The 23,850-nt window shown below is 40.6% G+C and overlaps 2 protein-coding genes across 3 annotated transcripts in view; both read left to right on the top strand.

Moving 5' to 3' along the window:
- The window catches only part of zcchc7 (zinc finger, CCHC domain containing 7), a 47,073-nt gene extending 33,830 nt beyond the window's left edge, over window positions 1-13,243 (top strand). For both annotated transcript variants that reach the window (XM_035145860.2, XM_035145867.2), the window contains exons 8-10: window positions 10,321-10,416; window positions 10,763-10,880; window positions 11,169-13,243. In XM_035145860.2, the coding sequence (XP_035001751.1) occupies window positions 10,321-10,416; window positions 10,763-10,880; window positions 11,169-11,770 (816 nt within the window). In that variant the 3' untranslated portion in view covers window positions 11,771-13,243. The remainder of the gene's footprint in view (window positions 1-10,320; window positions 10,417-10,762; window positions 10,881-11,168) is intronic.
- A 1,401-nt stretch (window positions 13,244-14,644) lies between these two features.
- Window positions 14,645-22,676, top strand: pgm2 (phosphoglucomutase 2). Its single transcript, XM_035145901.2, has 13 exons — window positions 14,645-14,835; window positions 15,477-15,644; window positions 15,858-16,049; window positions 16,890-16,973; window positions 17,118-17,311; window positions 17,485-17,674; window positions 17,788-17,885; window positions 18,341-18,521; window positions 18,857-18,950; window positions 19,751-19,880; window positions 20,354-20,546; window positions 20,867-21,000; window positions 21,299-22,676. Exons 1-13 carry the CDS (start codon window positions 14,761-14,763, stop codon window positions 21,399-21,401), a joined length of 1,836 nt encoding a protein of 611 aa, XP_035001792.1. The 5' UTR covers window positions 14,645-14,760; the 3' UTR covers window positions 21,402-22,676.
- Window positions 22,677-23,850: the final 1,174 nt, after the last annotated feature.

Raw genomic sequence — 23,850 nt, forward strand, 5'->3', positions numbered from 1 at the left:
TTCTGTTTGTGTGTTTCTGTTTGTGTGTGTTTGTGTGTGACGGTGTGCTTTAACGGGTGGAGGATTGTGACCCAGGTCTAATTGAAGTATTTAAGCCATTTAAGCACAGGGAACAGAAGGTCGTTACATATCCAAACTGGCATGGGGGTTAGGGACACACACACACACACACACCACACACATACACTGTGCTCCTTCTGTTTAAAAGTCTCATTTTATTCATGATGCTGTTTATGACCCTGAACTCCCCAATGTGAGGTGTGTGTGTGTGTGTGTGTGTGTGTGTGTGTGTGTGTGTGTGTGTGTGTGTGTGTGTGTGTGTGTGTGTGTGTGTGTGTGTGTGTGTGTGTGTGTGTGTGTGTGTGTGTGTGTGTGAGAGAGAGACTGTGTGTGTGTGTGTGTGTCCGCATCCGCCTTCCCGCTTTGGGAGATGCGACTCTGTCACCTTCCGCTGGGCTCAGCCAGGTGTGAAAAGGCATTCTGTCAGACCTCCCTGCTACTGGGTCCATTTATCCCATGTTTGTGTGTGTGCGTGCGCGCGTCCACGCACCGGGGTCCGTTTATCTTCCGTGAGTGTATGTGTTGTCTGCCTGCACCTGGCCCTCGACTAACAAACTCCTCCAAACCACACTGTATAGACCACAAAGCTCTGGGGTATTTACTGAGAAAGTAAGATACTGACACACGTGGACACACACAAATACACACAAACACACAGTTCTACAAATATATATAGAGCAGTAAATGTAGTAAAAGGCGATCCACAACATTTTCATCTAGTCTTTGTCGCGGGGGTTTGAAAAATGTTTTACACAACCGTAATATTTACACAAAAAGGGCTTCACTCACACAGAAACACATTTCAGTCTTTTGCTTACAAATTCTCAGCATGGAGGTGCTCCTTTCCCTGCGGACCCCATCTCCTTACCTCCTCCCATCCCACCTTTTTCTTGCCTCCTCTAAATCCTGCACATACAAAATATCATTGAAAAAATCCTGAAAATACCCACCAGTATCACCAGTATCACCAGTGTGATGTTTGATGCCTTCTCACTGTGGTTTTTTCACATTTCTTCCAGCGAACATCATCTCTGTCTGTGTTTAGGCTTTTACCCTAATTTCCCAGAAGGCTTTTCTAACCAGCCTAAAAGTGTGAACCTCTTACTTTTAGCAAAGATGAATGTGTGGTTGTGTTAGTTTTGTTATCAATGCATGCTCATGATCACACCGACACACCTTTTCACATTTCACTGCATTGTTACATTTCCTTTCTGCTGATGGTTGTGTGTTTGTGTGAAACTGAGTGCCAGACAGAGTGTGTGTTTGCTCTCAAATGGTGACACCAAAAGTTTGTTGTAAGCTGTTAATTATTTGCATCAGAGCGATTTCATGTTGCCAGTGTTTAAACCAATCAAACACACAAAAATGCAACACAAACACAAAGAAATAACACAAATGTAGCGTGCACCTGAAACTAATAATTATTTTCATTGGTAATATATCTGTCAGTATTTTAATTTCACCATAGCCGACTGTCCAACTCTAGTCAATACAATATCTAGAAAGATTCACTTGGACTTGAGGAGGAAAGGATCATGTTTTGAGGGTCACTATGACGACACACAACACATGTTTGGTTTTACCTCACATGCCAATCATGACAAAATTCCACAAAAATGTCTAAAGTGATGACATTTTATGTTCCAAAGGTCAAAAAACACATTTCTTGACATTATTCAACCAAGCCATAGATAATGCAACTTGACTGGTTGGTGGAGGCGTACAACCACAAAGGTAATGTACATTGTTTCTTTATTTGAGGGATTAATAAGTAAAAGTCTGAATGAGCCAAATATCCTTCACAATCCTACATAAGATCAGAAAGGCAAATTTTGTCATGTTGATATGATTGAATACATCCGGCTTATAACAATAAACAAGAGAAAATCCTCACATTTGAGAAAGAAGTGAATTATCAGCATTCATGCTTGAGAAATTCCTCAAAATGATAAAAGAAATTATCCAAACTGCTGATTCTATATACAAATAGTTTTTTCATTACCCCAGGTATTGAGTTTGAACAGAACAACGTTGGCGTTTTGGGGAGACATTTTGAAAGGAAAGATGATGAAAGCTAAAAGAGCCATATTACAATCATTAACAGAAAGAAAACGAGGTTTGAGGACATGGAGGGAAGTCATGAAAGAGCGATTGGAAGGATGGATAGAAACTGAGCAGCAAAGGCCGAAGAGCAGGTTTAGTGACCTTCTGTCTGCACGGGCTGCATTAATGCATGTAAAGATCATGCAGAAATGCGTGCATGCCTGCAACACACATGTCACAAGTGACTTTTTCCTTCTGTTGGTGTTGTCAGGACCCTGCTGTGCAGGGTTAAGACCAGAGCGCCGCCCTCTGGCTGCTGCAGGAAGTGAAGACGTACTCCCATGCACAAACTCAGATATTCCAAATGAGAATCTTATAATTCTTGTAACTCTGATGTTGTTCTGTGACGTTACATTAGATTTAATATGACTCACCTATACAACAGAAATGCACTCTGTTTGTAGAAGAGACAGAGAGGGGAAGCTGCAGAAAGCTGGAGAGGCTGCAGGTAAGCGATTCAGAAGGATGAGTGGAGCGGGGAGAAGAGAGAAAGAGAAAGGAGCAGGGGGGAGTGTATCAAACGGGGGAGAGCGAGCAGTGAGTGAATCTGAGCGCAGAGCAGCTGATTGGTACAGGTACTATGGTGGTGTGTGAGCATTGATTGGCCTCTCTTTAGATAGTAGCGGTGACACCTGTACGTGTGTGTTTATTGATCGGTAGCTCTGCCCATGGCTGTGTGTGTATGGTGTGTGTGTATCGAGCGGATTTTCTCCTCAAGGCGGTATCTGTGTGTTCGTGTGCGTGTGTGTGCTCATCGATCTTTTCCCCAGGGACAGGTGTGTGTGTGTGTCGGTGTGGGTGTCTCTGGGTACCAGAAGAAAACAGTTTTGACCTTTTTGTTCAACACAGAAATTAAGTCATTTTAACTCCTCTGCTTAAACTCCATTTGGTATCCCTCTTTTCTCACCTGACTGCTTGGCTTTCACCTTTCCATTTACTATGTTTTACCATTTTATACCTTTTTGTCTCTCTGTCTTTCTCCTGGCGGTTCTTTGCTGTATGCTCGATTCACACATGCCTTTGTTAACTCAAGGTTAGGACGGCTCGTCCTTTAAAATCCTCTTTTCATTTACATTTCTTTAGAAAAAAGTATTTAGACAAAGTAGCCCTCTCGAGTTTGTCCAAGTCAAATTAAAGTATATTATACGTAATGTTAAATATAATGCATTTTGCGTTTCTTTTTCTTCTTCTTAGGTTGGTTTAACTCTTTCAAATAGTCATTAAGTATCAGAGGTTTAATGAAGCACTAAATTCTTTACCTAACACTTTTACAAACCTGTTTGATTTTTCATTAGTTTTTGTACTTAGATTTTATTTTAAAGGACCAGATGTTCATTGCGCTCTCAGCTGCAGGACATCTCACTGCTGTGTTGTAGAGGTTGAAGTTTGATTCTTTGATTTGTATCCTGAAATACATTATAGATGTTTAGAGTGAACATAGTATTAGCATCAGTAATATTGTAATATCTATGTGATTTTTACAGACATGTGGCCCAATGGTGTAAATACTTTGAAATGTTTGCTTTTATTTTATATCCTATCAAGGATCAACAAAACTAATCCCTATAATAGTGTTTGGAGTCTGTAGTGCACTGTTAAAAAATGTATGAATTAAAAATATATTTTTCTTAAAAAAAATTTAGGATATTGGGATTTTGTTTAATGTGTAAAAATATTTAGGGTTAGGAATTGATAGAATATATTTATATTGATAGAATACAGTGTAAATGTTCAATGATCTCTGCATCTATCAGACATGTCAGTCATGTGCTCAGTTTAATGGTGAAGCGTGTGGTTCTCTGTGGTACATTGTGTTCCATGTTCATTGTTTGTCCTGCTGAATTCATATTGTTCTTGCAGAACTCCAGAACAAGACTAGCCACAAAATTAAGTAGCCTAATAACATTTTTGTTGTCGTATAAATTAGATTAGAACTGGTTTTCTTTAATACAGAAAAATAATCAGTGCATTAAGTTGAGGCTGAACTTTGTCATCAGAAGGAATTGTTTTTTACTGTTAATGCCTATGACAGAGTAGATCTTTACTCTTATATCAACCACACTCACTTCTTTAGTTGACATTGGCTAAAATTGTAGTGGGACCTTTTTCAGCTTTTTGTGTGGAGTGGTAGCGCCCTTCAGTGGTCAAATAGAAAACTGCGCTCTAATCCAGCTACCATTGAAAGGAAGTTCCATCATTTTGACATGTACACAAACATGGTACTGTATATCAATGGGGTGTTATTATTGAAAATAATACCTGATGACAGTTTACAGATTAAAGTGGCTATAGTTTAGTGTTTAAATGGCTAATTGTACAATTCCAATACTAATTAGGTAATAATATATTTACAATATAAATGAATAGGACACAGACTAGCAATGTTAAGAGAGGAAACTAAACCAACAACAACCAAAAACAAAGTTTCAATTGAAAAATAAACCTTTATCAATTATAGCAGCAACAAGCGACTAATAAATCTCCATAATTAGAAAATCTCCACACAACTAACAGCTCATTCACATCTCCACCCACCAATCCCACTGTAATTAGTCTGGGTCTCAGGAGGATATGATGTTGAACCGTACCGTCTGTAACTCTTCTGTTCTTTCTGCTGAACTTGAAATGACAGGTTTAAGTTTTGACCTTTATTCCTCTTCTTGCTCTGTCCTTCCCTCTGCCTGGCCGACCTCCTTTTGTCATTCCTCGTACAAGAATGTGCTCAATTCAAACGGCGCTCTGTAAAAGTCCTTTAAATTCACATCTATTCAGCAAGCTGTTTTTGCTGTCTCATCATTGTCCGGTACAGATTCCTCCAGTCTTCTCACCTCTGCCGTCTCAAAAGGCTCCCACCTCTTTATTACCTCCGACTGAGACAGTGCAGGCGCAGGAGGCAGGGGAAGGTACATTTGTAAAAGAAAATGGTTTCTGTGCATCTTCATTTTGGTTTTATTAGCAGCTAAAGGTCATCGGGGCAGAGAAAGTCAAGTTCACTTTGGTAGTTCAGCTCATGAAGGAGAAAGCAGCTCAGAACATGGCAGGTAATGATAGTTAACTGGTATATATTCATTTTATTGTTTGCACAGACAACTGTTTTGTATTCAGCTCAAAAACACTTAGTTTAGTTAATTGTTGGCAAAAATAGACACAAAGTACAGATTCAGAACAAAACAATGAATAGAGAACAGAATGAAAAGAAATGGCAAATAAGATCTGAAATTATTTGTTGTATCTTCTGGTATCAGCCTCTTAAATGTAATTTCTTTCAACTTTTCTCTGTTTCTCAATTGAATATTTATAGTTTTAACTGTAGTGTGGACATAACAAGCAATTTGAGGATGTTTATGTTTTTGGGAACTGAAATTGACATTTTTCACAATTTAATAGATCAAACTATTAAATAATCAAGGAAATAATATGCAGATTATTCGCAAACAAAAGTCTAAGTTAGTCGCAGCCCTATAACAAATTATTGTGCAGAGTATTGTAATTAAGACTATTTAGGAAAAGAAAACAAACGGATAAAATAAATAGATTAAAAAAAAAATATGACTGATCCCCGTCAGACCATGTGTATAGTTCACTGTCATTACTGAGGAGCACAGGGACACTGCACAGATTTTTCTTAGGTACAGGTGTCTTCACATACACTGCTGGATGTACATGCAGAACCATAGGAATGTACACACAAATACACACCCTCATAGTCACACACACACACAAATACACACCCTCATAGTCACACACACACAAATACACACCCTCATAGTCACACACACACACACACAGGTGGAGTGTTATCAGAGGTCTTGCAGCCTTTGCAGGTCTTTGTGCATTTCCGCTTAGCTGGTGTGTGTGTGTGTGTGTGTGTGTGTGTGTGTGTGTGTGTGTGTGTGTGTGTGTGTGTGTGTGTGTGTGTGTGTGTGTGTGTGTGTGTGTGTGTGTGTGTGTGTGTGTGTGTGTGTGTGTGTGTGTGAGCAATTTGTTGGCTGAAATGTGAAATCAGGGTTTAACATCCTGACCAGGGCATAAGCAACTCAGTCCATCTGTATATAGCACATCTGAATCCCTGTCTCTGATGTCCACATGTGTTGGCTCTGTCTAATTGCTGGGAATATCTTTTAAAACACGGCCTCACTAGAAAAAATTCTCTGAACGCAGCAGTGGGTCCTAAGAACAGAAAGTGAATAACTCTGACCTAGATTTAAATAGATTAACTTGTATCCTCTATTCCGTCCTCCACGGTGTGACCAGATTACCTCCAGTCACTGCCCCTGTTAGAGGGGGTGTGTTCAAGAGGGGGCAACCCGCTGCCTTTCACCCCTGCATCACATTATCATTACACTCCAGGAGAATTTCCTCTCTCCAAAGAGAAAATCAGGACTCCTACTGATTGTCTCCAGACCGATTGACTGGAGGAGATAGGACGAGCCTTTGGGAATTGGACTGTGTGCGAGTATGAGTCCTCGCAGAGCGCGGGGTTAGGGCTTTGGTCTGAGTCTTTGTGAACTGGCAGACACAAAGGGGGCAGGAATCACATCTGGTTATTTAGGGGCTCTCCCCTCCTCCTCCTCCTCCTCCTCCTCCTCCTCCTGAACGGCACACACGCACACCTCCACTTTTAACTGTCTCCGAAGAAGGATTTATTTTTTCCTTTGCTGTTCGTGAGAGTAAACATGATAATTAATTTCTTTACAATTCTGGAAACAACACAGTTCATATTCCCACATGAAAATAAGAGTATTAACGCTTTGATCCGCTGCTTCTGCTCTGCTGTCTGTTTGCATGTTCACCTTAGAGCCATTTCCTCTCTCTAACTCACAACTGTCTAATTAACCCTCCATGTTAACCTAATATGTGCATACTGGCATGTTGCACACACAGGAGTCTGTTTGTTTTGGTATGAGCCCAGTCGTCTTGTGTTGTGTTGCGAGGCTGTTTCCTATGATAAAGCATGCAGAGTTGGTCCCCAGTGGGTCGCGTAACATATGCAAACCTCTCCCCATCGCTGCAATAACATATGCAAAACAGCGCCACTGGCCTCGGCCCCCACAGTACCACCACCCGTACTGTTCAGATCCCACCCCCTCTCTTCTATCACACACAAGCCTGTTTGCTTCTCGGATTGCGTTTGATAACTGTGTGTGTGTGTGTGTGTGTGTGTGTGTGTGTGTGTGTGTGTGTGTGTGTGTGTGTGTGTGTGTGTGTGTGTGTGTGTGTGTGTGTGTGTGTGTGTGTGTGTGTGTGTTCCTTCAGATTGTGGTCTGTAACAGTCTGAGCTTTGTGTTGGCCAAAGGATTATCACGGCTTTGCCACCAGCAGCTAAGGCAAGGAGCAGAGGAGAGCTTAGAGAGACGCAGTGTATGTGTAGGGACAACTGTGGGAAAACACTGTGTGTGTGTGTAAGACAGAGTGCGCCCATGTGTTTGTGTGTATGCATGAGAGGCCATGGATGGCTGGTTGTCTGTGTCCACACAGTGAAGCCCTCAGGACCTTCTCAAACACACCCAAACTAAATCGTGGGTCCTCTTCGTAGCCCGAGTCCTCTTTCTGTCTGAATGGAAAAGTGTTTGTGAACAGCTTCAGAAGCTCCTCGTGTCCTATCTGCAGGTAGCGAGTCGGAGTTGGATTTCTACTGCTGTCTCCACACTCAGAGGACTGTTAGACACACACAGATGTTTTAAATGTAACTCCCCATGCTGCAAAGTGTCAAACAAGTTCATGAATGAACAGATTTGGGCCCTTAAGAGAAAATTGGAAAAAGTGTAAAGATACTATTTTACCCTCCACCACGTTTATCAAGTTTGTTTTATCGGGATTATGCATAAACTACTGAACTGATTTCTATCAAATGTTATAAAGGGGTGGATAAACAGGCAGATTCAGAAAATGTTTTGTTTTCACTTACTTGTGTGATATAGGGCATTTACTTGGTGGAGGTATGCCCTCCCTGAGTGCCCATCTAGGTATTAGATAAGATTGATTTCTGCAAACATTCATAAAACAAAACACAAATACAAAAAACAAATAAAATCAAGTTACCTAAGAAGCATCTAACAGAGACAGTGTTATAAATAAAACAGGATAAAATCAATAAAAGTTAATAAAACATTTCCCATAGTGGTTCTGCTTTGCCACAAAATACATTTGGTTATAAGAAATGGAAAATAGAAAATATTATATCATAATGTCAACAGTCTTTGAGTTAACCTCAGCGTCATAATTCTTACTCACACATGAGATAATAAAGACAGAAGAAGCTAATACAACAAGTGAAGCATTACTGCTGATGTAAACTGCTGAGTGCTCTCTGGTGACAGTGTAGGTCAGTGGTTTCCATCTTAAGTCAAAAGATGATGACCAGCGCAGGTGTCTAAACAAAAAAACCACAAAAACTATTTTCTGTTACTTTAATTCGCCTGTTTTCTATCAAATCACAATTTAATTTTACAGCTTAAACCTTATGAAAATGAAGAATAAAGTAAATATACATCAAAATAATGGAGGGCTTTACAATGGCAGAGCCTGTTTTCCTTCAAGTTTAATCTGAAACTAATTTTGATAAATGTTTCTGGAGATGTGACCTTTTTAGAACAGTAGCCATTTTTATTCCAGTAGATATTCAAACATTGGCGTTTTCTCAGAGTTAATTGCAATTAGATGCTAAATCGACGTTAAACCTGAGAAATCCACATCCCAAATTTTGGCATACGTCTTTGTCTTGTTGACTTCTACTGCACAGCCCGACTCTTCTCCAAGCCCCTGAGAAAAGAAACAAACTGATTTGATCCCTCAGGCCCTCGCCCTGTTAGCTATTTAGATGCCTCTGATAGGAAGCGCTGGATGAAAACAGAGAGCAGGAATGAGAGAGGGATGAAGGTTTTTTTTTCCCAGTTAATTAATATTGTATGAGGCAGACAACACACAGACCCACGCATACAGACAGACGCGCATTCACTCCAGGTTTTCAGACAACCATCACAGGTTGATGGGAGAATAGGAGGGGATTTCATTTCTCCTTTCTCTCCCTCTCTTGTGCTTTCATTCATTCTGTCTATGTGCTGGATCAGAGTACTTGGAGATAACACAAGCCCAAGGTCAGGGAGGAAGAGACACAGGCAGACCTACTTCCAATTTACATGAGGGATGAATGGGAAGAGGGGCAGGAAGGGTGGAAGTCGGGGGGCTTGAGACAGGGACTGTGATCTCCTTAGGGCGCACATGTATGTGTGTGTGTGTGTTTTGTATTTGTTTGTATTTTAGTGTGTGTGTGTGTGTGTGTGTGTGTGTGTGTGTGTGTGTGTGTGTGTGTGTGTGTGTGTGTGTGTGTGTGTGTGTGTGTGTGTGTGTGTGTGTGTGTGTGTGCGTGCGCACTCGCAAGAGGTCTGTGATCTCCTGGCCTTTGTGATGGAGATGGGCCCGGCCGGTCTGACCCGATAATGACGCGACGCTCTAATAGCATTCATCCTTTCTGCTGCAAAACTGCTCAAGCGGAAAAGAGAGAGAGTGAGAGAGAGAGATAGAGGAGGGAGGGGGGACAAGTGTGAGGGATGGAGGAGAGAAGGAAGAAGGGAGAGCAGAAGAAAAGAGGAGGAGGAGGAGGTTAGCTAAGCTATGTTTAAGAAATGACATGGGACACAAATCATTTGTAATCTCGGAATCAGGGCAGAGGGAGGGGACGCCAGATGAGTGTTTGCAGGTGTGTGTGTGTGCGCGCGTGTGTGTGAGAGAGAGAGAGAATAGTATGATGCATGTGTGTGTGCGTGCAGCATTAGCAATAAATGCTCTCTCTCTCTTTATCGGTGTATATTTGCTGTGGGCACTGGAGCATGGAAGGCTTTCAGAACACTGGCCTATAGGGGACGGGACCCCATGTCCAACACACACACACAGACGGTTACTTATCATACAGGGTCATTACAGGCCTCTAACTATAGCCCCGGTAATCTGGTTTATATCAGCTCCCATATTCACAGACAATACACAGCAGCCCATATCAATAGAGTGCATGGGAATGACGGCAGGAAAGAGGGAGAATAGGAGACAAATGGTCTATTAAACCACTGTTATATTGAATCCATGACGTTTAAAGAGGAAACATTTTTTGAATTTATTCAAATGACAATCTTTTTAAACAGAATTTTTCTTTATTCCTAGAACAAGACGGGTCCTCCTGTGAAGCAGATGGAAGAGGACAACGGTCGATCTCCTGCCTTCTGCTTCAACTGCTCCAGGAAAGGACACTTTGGACACGTGAGTTGCTCACTTAGGTTTTTATTGAACTTCCTGCCATGGTAAATGTGTATTTTCCATTCTGTGAGTAGAATTAATCAAAGTTCTTTACTCCTGTCGGAATGAAAATATTTCTTATAGATGCTGATGGAGCACAGGACAAATCACTGCTTCAGAAATTCAGTTCTAACCATTATTTATATTTAATTGCTCTTAATTTCTACATGAGATAAAAATAATTTATCTTTTGTCCTCATCCTCTTGTTACTAATGTTACTGTCCACAATTTGATCACATCACTGAAATGTCTTTGTCGTCTTTATATGTGATATCTGTGTGTTTGTGCATTCATGTGTGTTCACCTCAGACGTGTACACGGCAGAGGATGTTCAACGGGGTGTATGCCACCGTCCCTTTCATCAACCACTACGACTCTGTGGAGGACATCAACCGCAGACAGCACAGGCTCAAGCTGAGGGTTAAAGGTAAATCACTTTTCACTCACACTACAGTTCTAACTTCTCTCTAAGCTGTGGCTCAAGGTAAAATGAATCCTAAACTCAGCTGACATCTCTGACCTGCTACAGTTTAAACATGGATCTGTTTGAAATGACCGCCTCAATATCAACAATGATCACCACATACTGACCGTTACTTCTCTACAATGAGTAAAATCATTCATTCATGTCCATGATGATGTGGCTACGTCCCTGCATGTAGAGGAAAAAATATAAAATAAGTCATTAAATCCTCTGTGCTTTTGTTTTCCCCAGAATTAAAGAAAAACGGTTGTTTATTCAACACCTGTCAGACACCAGGACCACCAAAGAAGAAACCAAAATTCAGCCACCAGAACAACCACCAGCAAACCCCTCACAGCCACAAACCCAGTGGCAGCCACATCTTTTTTAGTGACAATGACTTGAGGGACACGGCACCGAAAACAAATAAGTTCAACAAGATCAAACCACAGCAAAGCACTGGCAATGTGAAACCGTGGAAACCCAAGAGGCCCGTGCCCACGTCAAGAGACCCGCTCCCGTCATCGAAACTCATTTTTGATGAAGCAGATGACTTTCCCAGAGGAGGAGGCCAAGGAGGGAACACGGAGAAGAAGAGCAGGAGGAAAAAGATGAAGAAAACAAACGATGTCCCGAACAAGGGACACAGAGACAGCAGACCTGACCGTCTCTGTTGGACTGTAACTGGTGTGATGAAGGGGTCCGGCTCAAAGAAAGAGGTCAGAGAGAGCAGCAGGAAGAGGAGAAATCGAGCCCGAAGCTTCGCCCACAAACAAAAAGGCGATGATTCATCGATGTATCCAACAGATGAGAACCTGTTTATCATCAAACAGAAACGGAAACGCAAAAGATAGCATCAGTATGAGGGGGGTGTGGGTATTTAGAGGCTGTCAGGGCTGTGATCCATATGATCAGTGGTGATAATGTATGATCACATGACTCAGATCTCACTGCTACAGTCACCAGTTCTGCTTATGGTGCACAATCGGACACGTCACAACAGGAAAAGCACAGATGTAAATGATCAAATTATTCTTGACTGCATATTGGCTTCACTGACTTACTGGGACATTTGATTAGATTGAGACATTGTTAAAAGATATTTTCACAATTACAATCTGTCCTACAAAGATATGAACACTGGCCATTAAAATATCCTAAATTCTTACTGTATATTCTACGTAAGAGATAAATTCATGTCTCATGTTAGTTGTGGACTTCAATACATTTCTGCACAAAATGAGGACTGTAGATTTTGTTCCCCATCGCAAGACATTGTTTAATTTGTAGTATGAACATGACAAAATAAACAGAAAGCAAACATTGTTTCTGCACTATGATTACATAGTCACCAGATTCAAGTCTGACTTGAAAAATAGTGAAAATATCTTAACTTTAACTCTTTACTTATCTTTGTTACTCATATCTGTGCTTTTCCTGCTATGACCAGGTTCCTGTGTTTGACCCTGAACTCCGAGCTGCCTTTTCATTGTTTCCCCCTGTGGTCAATGTGAGAATTACAGCACCTATTTAAACTGAGGCATGGCTTCATGACCTTTTAAGAAGTGTTTCAGTCACTGTTTGACATTTTGGTACGAGCACCAGGAGTTCATGCAGTTAGTTCACCAGTAATTCTGTTCAATAACAACATTACATTGCTAATAGACATAAAGAGAGAATTAGTCATTTAGTTGCAGCACCCTACTTCAATGGATAATCTAATAGATGATGGTTGTAGCCATTATCATATTCTTTCAATTTGTTCACAGGAATTTTCTGCTCATTGTGAATTTGAATAAAAACAGACGGCTCATTGAAGTATTGTGTTGTGCCTCTGCTCTGATCATCATTTTACAGTTGTTGCAGCCAAAGGATGGTGATTTTCTTTTAAAACTACTCTTGGATTACAGTCCTTTCTTCATGTAGGAATAAATCTGCTGATTTGTGTCTCTCCACCAGTTCTTGTGGGATCTGGATTTCATGCATCACTGACATGCAGCCCTGACGGTGTTAACTTTGAAAAGCCCACTATGTAAATTCAGTTATTTATCTTATTTGTTGTGGTTATAACACGATAACGCACAATGAGAGAGTGGAAGATGAGATAACATGAACACTGGTTAACCAACATCTCTGTGGAAAAATAAAACTTGAATCTGCTTCATCTGACTACTTCTGTGATTCAGGAAGAGAAATCAGAGTCGGAGGTTTTTCATTTCAGACTTTTATTTACTGTACAACTTTTAATCTTTCAATGAGAATTCACGTTTCATTCTCCTTTGTATAATTTCTGTAAATTATACATTAAAATCATTTGATTCCAGTCACTTAATTTCTTTCTTTTCTGATAGATAATTGTATTATCATAAGCTAATGGAATTTCTGTCATCTCTGGAGTGTGTCATTAGTTTGTATTCCTAACTAGAACTGATGATGAAGAAGAGATGATCCTACAACTGAGTCATCCTGTTGATTATAAATAACCTCATTATCAATATAAAAATATCCATGCCATCAGAATTAAAAATGTTATTAGAATCTTTCAAATTAATGTCATGAAACTCCCCAAATTCAGTTATTTATTCACTTTTCAGGAGCACTGATGCCAGAAATTAGAGTCTCACTGCTGCTTTTGTTTTTGTCTTTGGTTCATAGTGTTTCCTTCATCTTTGTTTTTCTGTAGACACAAACAAACAAAAGTCACAAGTGATTATAAATTCAATTTGCTACATCTCAATGTATTTCATCTTCCATAATCCCCACTTACAGTTTTATCCCTTTTAATAAAAGAACAATAGAATTATTAGAATAATTTTCCCAATGCTTTGAAAGTAGAATATGAAATTGACCAGGGTTATATTATAATATATTAACTGATTATTATTGAATATAATTACACTTTATAATGAACAGTTGTGTGCAGAAGTTTTGATAATGTCTCTCTTCACTGGCCATAGAAATAGTTTACAAGCTGTAATTTTTGACTTTACCACATGTTTTACATACATTCTTACATACAAGGGATAATCTTCATCTTGTCTCCCCCCACATTCATTTATTTCAATAAATGAAATTAAATAGAATACATAGAAATTCTAAGTTGAGGTTAACAGGGGTGCATGCAACTGTACTTGTATTTAGTTCAAACTATGACATTTCATCATATTATTAAAATCATAACTTTTTTTTTTTAAAGTAATATTCACAAATTAAAGCAATACATATTCTGTGGTGGAGTTGATGAATTAAGTTGCATAAAATGAAAACAGCATAACTACTTCAAACACTGTGTTGACATTTAAGTACAGACTGAGTAGATACAGTTTCCACTATTTCAAGATATTATTGTGCTTTACCTATGTAGCACTGCACAATTTTATTAATCTTTACATACATACTTCCACTCTTTATGTGCAGTCAATGCTCTATGACTTTGTCCACTCGATGGAATCATAGATTGTGAATAAAGTTATTTAGTCTATATTAACAGTCTATGGTGGGAACTGGCCTTGAAGAGGGCATTTCTCAGTATTTACCACATTTGCGGCGGCCCCTGAAGGCATCAGATGAGAAACTCGTGACACTTTACGTCGCTCCGCCTCCACCCGCAGCTGTCACACGGCCCAAGACCCGCCTCTGCCTGCTGATTGGTATTTCACCCTTTCCCTAACCAATCCCCGTGCCGCAGCCCCCAATTGACCAATCAGAGTCAAGGGCTGGTCCTAGAGGGGCGGTGACAAAGCGCCACAGTTTGACAGCGTGTTCCGGTGTTGCTCGGTGAAAAGATTTCCGGGGTGAGTTCATGTTTGGATCTCTGGTTTCTAGACTCGGTTAAAGAAGAACAATGGAAAACAGTTCGACCACAACCGGGGACGCGGATCTGGACCAGGCGATCAGTCTGTGGCTGCAGTATGACAAGGTAAGCTAACTGCTAACTGCTAGCTCAGTGCTGGGACATAAGAATTGATGATGAGGACAAATGTGTATTACATCATCTACTATTGACTAATGAGACTTTCTAACGTATTCAGAGATTTAAAGATTGTTGGTTTAGTTTTAGAAATGTTTAATTTGTCTCCAGGCAAGTTAGCAATACAACATATAGAGAAATATGCACTTTTAATAATGAATTTAAATGGAATTAGATCATAACGGTGCAAGGGTTCAGTGCATTATAACAATAATAGCAATACAATAATAAGAATAATTTTCCCAAATCACAAATATTTTTACAGGAGCCCTTACCTTCTCTTATTTGTCCAACACAGAGTCATTCGTGACCATAAAAGAGACACAGGACTCGTCCACTCAGTCCTAACATCATTACATTAGCTCTCAGTGTCCCAGTTAAACAGGAGGCACCATGTGGAACCACTTACTGTATTTATGGTTGTCAGTTTGAATAACACTGCTTCTTAGGTAAAGTTTTTACTTTTATTTTATCACAGCTGATAAAGAGACCTGATTTTTAATAAATCCTTTATATCTGCTTCTATTGTACTCGGATGAAAACATGTATCAGAGCTGAAACGATCAATCACAGTGTATTTTCTTCCCCAGAACCCCAAAACGGCGTCTATGGTGCGGGAGCTGGTAAAGGACGGAGCAGTGGAGGCTCTGAAGAAGAGTTTCTCCTCCAGGATGGAGTTTGGTACGGCCGGTCTGAGAGCAGCCATGGGCCCTGGCATCTCGTGTATGAATGACCTCACTATCATCCAGACCACACAGGTTGGTTAATGGATAAACTTCTTTAGCTTCTACACATTAAGCATCAAGTCACATGCAAAGTCACATTATTGATTCTAGTCTCATGGTTGCATAGCTGCGTTCGCTCACATGCCACCAATCACTGTCCCCCCCCCCCCCCCCCGGCTTCCTGTCACTGATGTTAATTGTCCACTGCACGTTTAGCACGTTCTGTCTTGTGTTCTTCCCTGAAAGGGTTTCTGTCTCTACCTGGAGGAGAGTTTTGAGAACCTAAAGGAGCGAGGGGTGGTGATTGGTTACGATGCCCGGGCCCACCCGCCCAGCGGGGGCAACAGCAAGCGTTTTGCCAGCCTGGCTGCAGCGGTGTTCATCAGTCGAGGAGTTCCTGTGCACCTCTTCTCTGACATCGTCCCGACGCCATTTGTGGTAACCAAAGAACTCCGTTTATTTCTTCATATGTTTTTTTTTTTTCTATTCACCACAGAAATGGATGAAATAAACGCCTTAAAACAGAAGTATCACATTTACATTTTAATAAACTTTCTGTGGTAAGTAAATACAAGAAACCAAATCCTGATGACAGATCAGTCAGTCTGGTGTCATGTTTGTTAGTGGGGTGAGTGTCAGAGGGACAGAAGCTGCAGGGCAAACTCCATTCAAAAAGCTCCCTTCCCCTGTGTGTACTGTACTAAATGTTGCATAATGTGCATATGATTCACTAGATTACACTCAGTTTAAGACCTGTGACGGTACATTTAACACCGTTTTGTGTCTGTACCAGGCCACAAGGCGGTGTGGCAAAAAATATTATCAAGAAGATCAGTTGATATTGATTATTCTCACAATAAAAATCTCAAGTTTAAGGACTTTATGGGAAGAGAATGACAAACATTAGCAATATTCTCACTGCAGCCCAGAGATTGAGTCCTGACACCAGGTTACTTTGAAGTGATATAACATTTACAGCAGTTTTCCTGCCTCTACTCTACATCACGACAGAGTTCATTCACCTTTTTTGGGTGTGGATCCTTAGAGTAACTTATTCTCTACAAATTTTAAATTCAGAATGATTCACAGGCCAACAGCCATATGAAAAAGTATACCTGGGGCCTTTCAGGATTACTGTTGTGTACTTGTAGGGACAGTGAGTACGCGTCTTCATTTTGTTCTTTAATCAGTCAACATCAGTTAAACTATTTTTCATGTCCCCATGCATGTGTTTTATTTATACATACAGTAGTAATTATGTTCCTCTCCTCCCTGCAGCCTTTCACAGTTTCCCACCTGGGTCTGTGTGCTGGTATCATGGTGACTGCTTCTCACAACCCCAAACAGGACAACGGCTACAAGGTAAAACATCTCTTACTTTTCTTTTCCTACTCATCCACTGGCAGGGATTCAAATTCTAAATTTACTGATAAGCCTACATGTGTCATTATGTTTCGTTCGGTGTTGTATCTGCCGTCACATCTGTGTTTTGCCGCTCTGTCTCAGGTTTACTGGGAGAACGGTGCCCAGATTGTGTCTCCTCATGACAAAGGAATCTCTAAAGCCATAGAGAAGAACCTGGAGCCTTGGCCCAAGTCCTGGGACGCAGAGGAGGCCTTGAAGAGCCCCTTGCTGAAAGACCCCTACCAGGACGTCCACACCCAATATTTCAAAGCCATCCAGAAACACTGTCATCACAGGTGCTCGCAGATAACGCCACCCACTGTGCAGCATATATCGTTTAGAGCGCCTGAGGGCAGACAAGAGCATGCTGTAAAATTAGATGAACTGATTCTAATCATCATCTGTCACTTTAGGCCATTTTGAAGTTTGAAATGTCGTAAGAGAAAAACCAACATGTTTGTCTCCGCAGGGACATAAACAAGAGTTCAGAGGTGAAAATAGTGCACACATCTGTGCACGGCGTTGGCCACACGTTTGTCCAGTCAGCTTTCAAGGCATTTGACCTCCACCCTCCGTACGCTGTAGAGGAACAGAAAGATCCAGACCCCGAATTCCCCACCGTGAAATATCCCAACCCTGAGGAGGGGAAGGGAGTCCTGGTACGTCCTGACCTTCACACGTTGAGGCCAACACTCATCACATGCAGTCATTCACTGAACAGTAGATGATGTGTTTTGGTTGAAGGTGTAAAGTGTGTTTGTGTGTTTTGCAGACACTGTCGTTCGCACTGGCGGAGAGGGAGGGGGCCACCGTGGTTCTGGCGAATGATCCTGATGCTGATCGTCTGGCCATGGCTGAGAAGCAGGAGAGGTGTGTGTTTGTGTCTCTATGATATTGCATTGATTGTATTATACTCACAAATGAATGAATGGTTGAATGAATGGGGCAGATTTAAGGGCAGTAAAGGTTAGAGCCAGGGCTGTAGAGACAGAAACTGAATTCAAACTCATAAAGAAACACCATTTGGTTTTTATACCAGCCACCAAAAATCTTATAATTATTTTTACAGCATTGTTATTAAAATCCAGTTTAAAAGCCGTCTCCACACTCAACAATATACAGTAATTCAATTAATTTATTGACATTGGATTTTCCACAAGGAAAAAAAACCCCATCGTGTGTAATTGTTTGAGGAATTGTACATTCTGAACTCCTTCTCAGGTGGATTTAAAAAAAAGAATTCTTGTATTTCTGGAAACGGTATTACGGACATGACCTGCACTGGAGAGTGAGTTCGTATCAACCTGTGTCTCTCCCTGTGTCAGCGGACAGTGGCGAGTGTTCAGCGGTAATGAGCTGGGAGCGTTGCTCGGTTGGTGGATGTTCCGTTGCTGGAAACAGCAAAACTCTGACGCCGATGCTGTTAAAAACATCTACATGCTGTCGAGCACCGTCTCATCCAAGATCCTGCGCGCCATCGCTGTCAAGGAAGGCTTCCACTTCGAGGTAACGCAATCAAACTCAGCGCTGCAGTTTCATGCACATGTGAATCTTGAGACCAGCAAACCACATCGATGAGGCTCAGTGTTTTTTTGTTTTAAATAATTATTTTCCTGTGCATCTTATGTCTCCATGCAAAATGTGGTGTTGTTTCCTGCTGCACCCTGTACTACTGCAAAATGCTGCTAAGCTAGTCTCCTTGTAACGGAGCAGATAGTAAATGTTTTCCGGTGAATATTTTAAGATGAAATGGGTCTAAACAGGATATGAACAGTGCAGCTGAATGTAGGAATGCACCTTTTGTAAACATTTCAAGTTTACTGTCACTACTCTTTGCACAGGAAACATTAACAGGATTCAAGTGGATGGGGAACAGAGCCAGAGACCTTTTGGACAAGGGGAAGAGTGTCGTCTTTGCTTTTGAGGAGGCCATAGGTAGAAACACACACACACACACACACATTAATGTCCAGTGCCATAATTACAGAGATACAGCCGTTTTTTATAGATTCTCTGTGGCATCACATTAAAAAGGGGTTGTGCAGATAATGATCTCCACGATGTCACAAGCTAAATTTAATTTGATCTGCCTGGAAGTATTCACGTGAAGTACATTTGTAAATTTGGAATCAGTTGATGGCAGATTACAGTTTACCATATTGCTGAGAAGTGATTGGAGGTACATTTCGGCCTCAGTCACAAAACCAAGGAGATGATCTTCTGCACTTTCAGTTCAAACAGTAGCATTACCTTTTATAGAAGCTTTACAGTAGGACTCACGGCTCCTCCTGGTGTCGCCAGTATAACCACTATGACCTTTGCAAAGCAGTTTGGGCTCCAGTTGGTGACCACCAAAAGGCAGCAGTCTTCAAATTCTTTCTTTTGTAGCTTACTCCAGCAGACTGAAGCTTACATGCAGACATCATACACCTCAGTGTATATCCATGAGTTACTACTTAAAGGGAAACATCAATCATTAATATCAGTAAAGGAACGACAACATCAGAAGTGTGTCCACTGAAGACCTTGGTCTCAGTCACACAGCATGAACTGGGTTAAAGGTCGTTTGGGGTGAACATGGCTGACGTAAAACATCACATAGTTGAGGGCATTCCCATGTAACATGATTAGGATGCTGTAATTGGAATCACTTGCTGGTGCACACACTGTTAGTAAAGTGACTGCAGCAGCATGCTTTCAGGGGGATGAACTGAAAGCCTGTGTGTGTGTTGCAGGGTATATGTGTAGTCCCTGTGTATTGGACAAGGATGGAGTCAGTGCTGCCGCCATAGCAGGAGAGATGATTTCCTATCTGGCCACAAAGAACGTCGGCCTTTCTCAACAGCTCACCACTGTCTATGAACAGTAAGACACACACACACACACACACACATACACTGTACTCATCTGACATTGATTTCTATAACCACAACATTAAAACCAGGGGGACCTTCATTTTCCAAACATTTTGCTTTGTTTTTTTAGTTAAACACATGTTTGCTTGAAACTGTGAGCAATTGTGTGTAAAAGGCTTGGAGGATGTTTTCTCTCGTTTTGTGGGTCTGTCAGAGATGTTGCCCAAACAGCAGCGACGTGTATATAAACCCTTTTCATATTGAAAAGGCACACTATGGATTTTTAAGTTCTCTACAAACACAGCAGCTGCAACATGTTAGAAGACATGTATGCCATAGGTTTTATGATGAAATTATTTAATAAAGTAAGCTCAAATTGATTTAATCCTCACTCTAAGCCCAGTTATCGCTTTAATGCTGATCGCTGTAGATTGAAAATGCAAACTTTCAACACACTTTACTCTCTCCACATTTCATCGTCAGGTATGGCTACCACATCAGTAAGAATTCCTACTTCATCTGCCACGACCAGGATGTGATTCGCTCCTTGTTCGAGCGCCTGCGCAAGTACGGTGGCCAGAAAGACTCGTATCCCACCGAATGCGGTCGCTTCTCCATCTCTGCCGTGAGAGACCTGACCACCGGCTACGACAGCAACCAACCTGATAAGAAGGCTGTAAGAGCACAAACGTGTACATTTACTTTCACATTCACTCAGATGCTTTTTATTCAGAGGATTGTGACGTACTCTGAGACTACATGGAGAAATTTAATTGAACTTAATATTCAGAAACTCACATTTTCCAACTTCAATTTATAAACCTTGATGTTCAGATGACAGTTATGTTGCAGCAGTGGCAAAAATATATATTCAGAAATCAGATTATGAAAGCCACCTCTGAAATTATGTTTTCACATTTGCTGGTTCTCCAAATGACAGTGACTCCTCCTGTTGGTCCATCTGTTCATGTGTCACTCGCTCTTCTCGTCTCTCAGGTTCTTCCCACCTCCAGCTCAAGTCAGATGATCACCTTCTCCTTCTCTAACGGGGGCGTGGCCACCATGAGGACCAGCGGCACTGAGCCAAAGATCAAATATTACACTGAGCTCTGTGCTGCTCCTGGTAACAGGTAGGTCACCGTGGAGACCAGCTCAACAAGTGACATACATTTAATGTCTGTAAGGCTGAATAAATTGATTCTCTCTCTGTATTCTAAATATCACAATTTCCTTAAACCTAAGTGGCCACCCACATTTTGTTTGACCAACAATCCAAGAGACAAGATATTAAATTTACAATGATATAAAACAGCAAATTCTCACATTGTAAAAGACGGACTAATCTGGTTGGGGACTCCCTGGTTATTTCAACAGTGACCTCACGATATCATTTTATAATTTTCTCCCCTCTCTCTGTGTCTCAAACAGTGACGTGACGCACCTGAAGAAGGAGCTGGACGACTTGGTTGATGCCATCGTTGAAAACTTCTTCGAGCCGCAGAAAAACAAGTTGCAGCCCAAACCAGAGTAGCACTGGTTAGATGTACGAACACAAACTGGGCTAATATCTGACCAGCATTTCACACAATGTCTTATCTACTCCAGAAGAGATTCTTGGTTAAATATAGGTTGTATTTTGCTCTATAACCACATCGATGACCATTCTACCACATAGTTTGTTTTTGCTAGTTGAACTTGTTAGAGATCTGAATATTCCTGATGAATCCTTTCATTTTAATAATTTGTGGTCAATGACCCAAGATTGAGTTTGTTTAGCCATCCATCTGGATTTGAGGTGTAGTTATGGGTCAAGTGCCAGGTTTACATCCAGCATCTCAGCCACATGATGCAAATACAGTTTATCACAATGCTTAAATCTGAAATGTTCGTTATACAGCCACAATCATTCCTACTTCCTGACTGTGTGTTGGATACACAGATTTCTGTATATTCACGTGTGTTTAACATGATGCATTCCACACTTTGCTTCAGCATCAAGTACAGGGCTGCTTACAAGAAGAGTTACAGACGAGTGAAGAGTGCAAGTGTGATGTTGTGACCACGATATTGTTAACACTTTGAATGTGTGATACCAAATTTAACAGTAGAATATAACACAGAGCGTGACAGAAGAATATTTAAGTAGGCCAGATTTAGTCAAATATGCCACTGCAAAATTGGTGGCTAATAAAACAGCTGGGTCTTAAAGGTCCAGTGTGTAAGATTTAGGTGAAAGGGATCTATTGGCAGAAATTTAATATATAATAATCCTAGTCATGTTTTCACTAGTGTTTAATCATCTAAATTGTATGAGTTGTTGTTTTCTTTACCCTAGAATGGGCCCTTTATAATTAAAGACTTTATATTTACATCAGGAGCAGGTCCTCTCTACGGAGGCTGCCATGTTTTTTACAGTAGCCTAGACTGGACAAACTAAACACCGTTTGAGTTTGTATGACAGCTGAAGGCCGCTACAGGTTCTCTTCCATGTTTGGAAGGGGAGGATGGATGAAGTGAGGGGTATTCAGCTGCAACATGAAACTTCACCACTAGATGTCACTACATTCTACACACTGAAACTTTAGAAGCTTTGATTATCAGGAAGGAGAGATTCTGTGCATGAATTTTTCAAATCGTATTACTTTATAGGAGTAGTTGTTGCAACCACACCAAGTGAAATACACAACCATTAACCACCATTATTTCATTGATGTTGACTGAACTGCAGCTCACTTTTCCTCTTGTAACCTGAATTCTAAAATACTGTTCCACTGTTCCAGTCAATAAAAATCGGTTTCTAACTGTGCATGTGGGTGCAAATGTAAAGAGGATATAGTTCACGTTGAGGATATACACACATGTTGGTCATTCTTCAGTTGTGAGGGCACTGACTGGCAAAATGCGTTTCTTAGCCCCTGTACAAGGAAACTGCTCATGTGCTCCGTCGTTTGTGAAAACCCGGTCACGCCAGTCACGTTGAAAAATGATGCGTGTCTGTTTGTGGTCATACGGTAAGGGCAGACATCTATTATTGACAATTGATTTGAGTTCCACACAATGGAGGTCCCCATGAACAAGAGTGAGGTGAAGTATCTTTTAAGGGTTATATATAAATAATTAATATGAGCAAGTTATGAGTGCCATAATGGAAAAGTATCCAAATTAGCCTTTGATTTTCTCACAAATTCGATAGTAAGATCATCTGATACTTATCGTACAGATAGTGGGGGTCACTATGAACAAGTGTGAGGTGAATTATCTATGTCACCTCTCAAGGATTGTTTTTATACTAATATTTAATAAAAAGCAAGTTTTGAATGCCATAATGAAAAAGTAGCCAAACAATCTACAGTAAACTCTTCTGAAACTTGACATTCTGGTAGTTAAGGTTACCATGAACATCAGTGAGGTCACCTTCAAGGATTCAAAAATAATATTTTTTAACATGAGCAAGTTATGAGTGCCATAATGAAAAAGTAGCCAAACTTTATTTTAAATTTCTCAACATTTCTTCAGTAAAATCTTCTGAAACTTGACATTCAGACAGTTGGGGTCAACTTGAACAATAACTTTCTAAAAATAATATTTCTTATGAGCAAATTATGAGTGTCATAATAAAAGAGTAGCCAATTTTGCCTTTAAATTTTATTAAAAACATATAGAGGTAATATTCCATTTAATCATACTTGTTAATGTTTTGTGTGGAAATCAAATCACTTTGTCAATAAGTGTCATTAAACTTTCAGTTCGTCATTTTGTTCTGCTCCAACGACCTGTACCGTAAGACTACAAATAGACACGCATAATGTTTCAAAGTGCGGCTGGCGTGACCGTGTTTTCACAAACGACGGATCACATGACCGCAGTACAAGGAAAAGCCTCACCTCGACCCTCACACTAACCCCAGTCGATAGTGTATCTATATTTCTATATTTAAATGTTGGGACAGTTCTATTGAGAGTCATACAGCTATACCAGGA

The sequence above is a fragment of the Hippoglossus stenolepis genome, chromosome 2 (assembly GCF_022539355.2).
Source record: "Hippoglossus stenolepis isolate QCI-W04-F060 chromosome 2, HSTE1.2, whole genome shotgun sequence".
In the NCBI taxonomy this organism is placed as follows: Eukaryota; Metazoa; Chordata; class Actinopteri; order Pleuronectiformes; family Pleuronectidae; genus Hippoglossus; species Hippoglossus stenolepis.

Coding starts and splice junctions, on each gene's coding strand:
- pgm2 (XM_035145901.2), top strand. CDS start 14,761: ATGGAAAACAGTTCGACCACAACCGGGGACGCGGATCTGGACCAGGCG. Junction 14,836..15,476: donor TGTGGCTGCAGTATGACAAG/GTAAGCTAACTG, acceptor TTTCTTCCCCAG/AACCCCAAAACGGCGTCTAT. Junction 18,951..19,750: donor TGCTTTTGAGGAGGCCATAG/GTAGAAACACAC, acceptor TGTGTGTTGCAG/GGTATATGTGTAGTCCCTGT.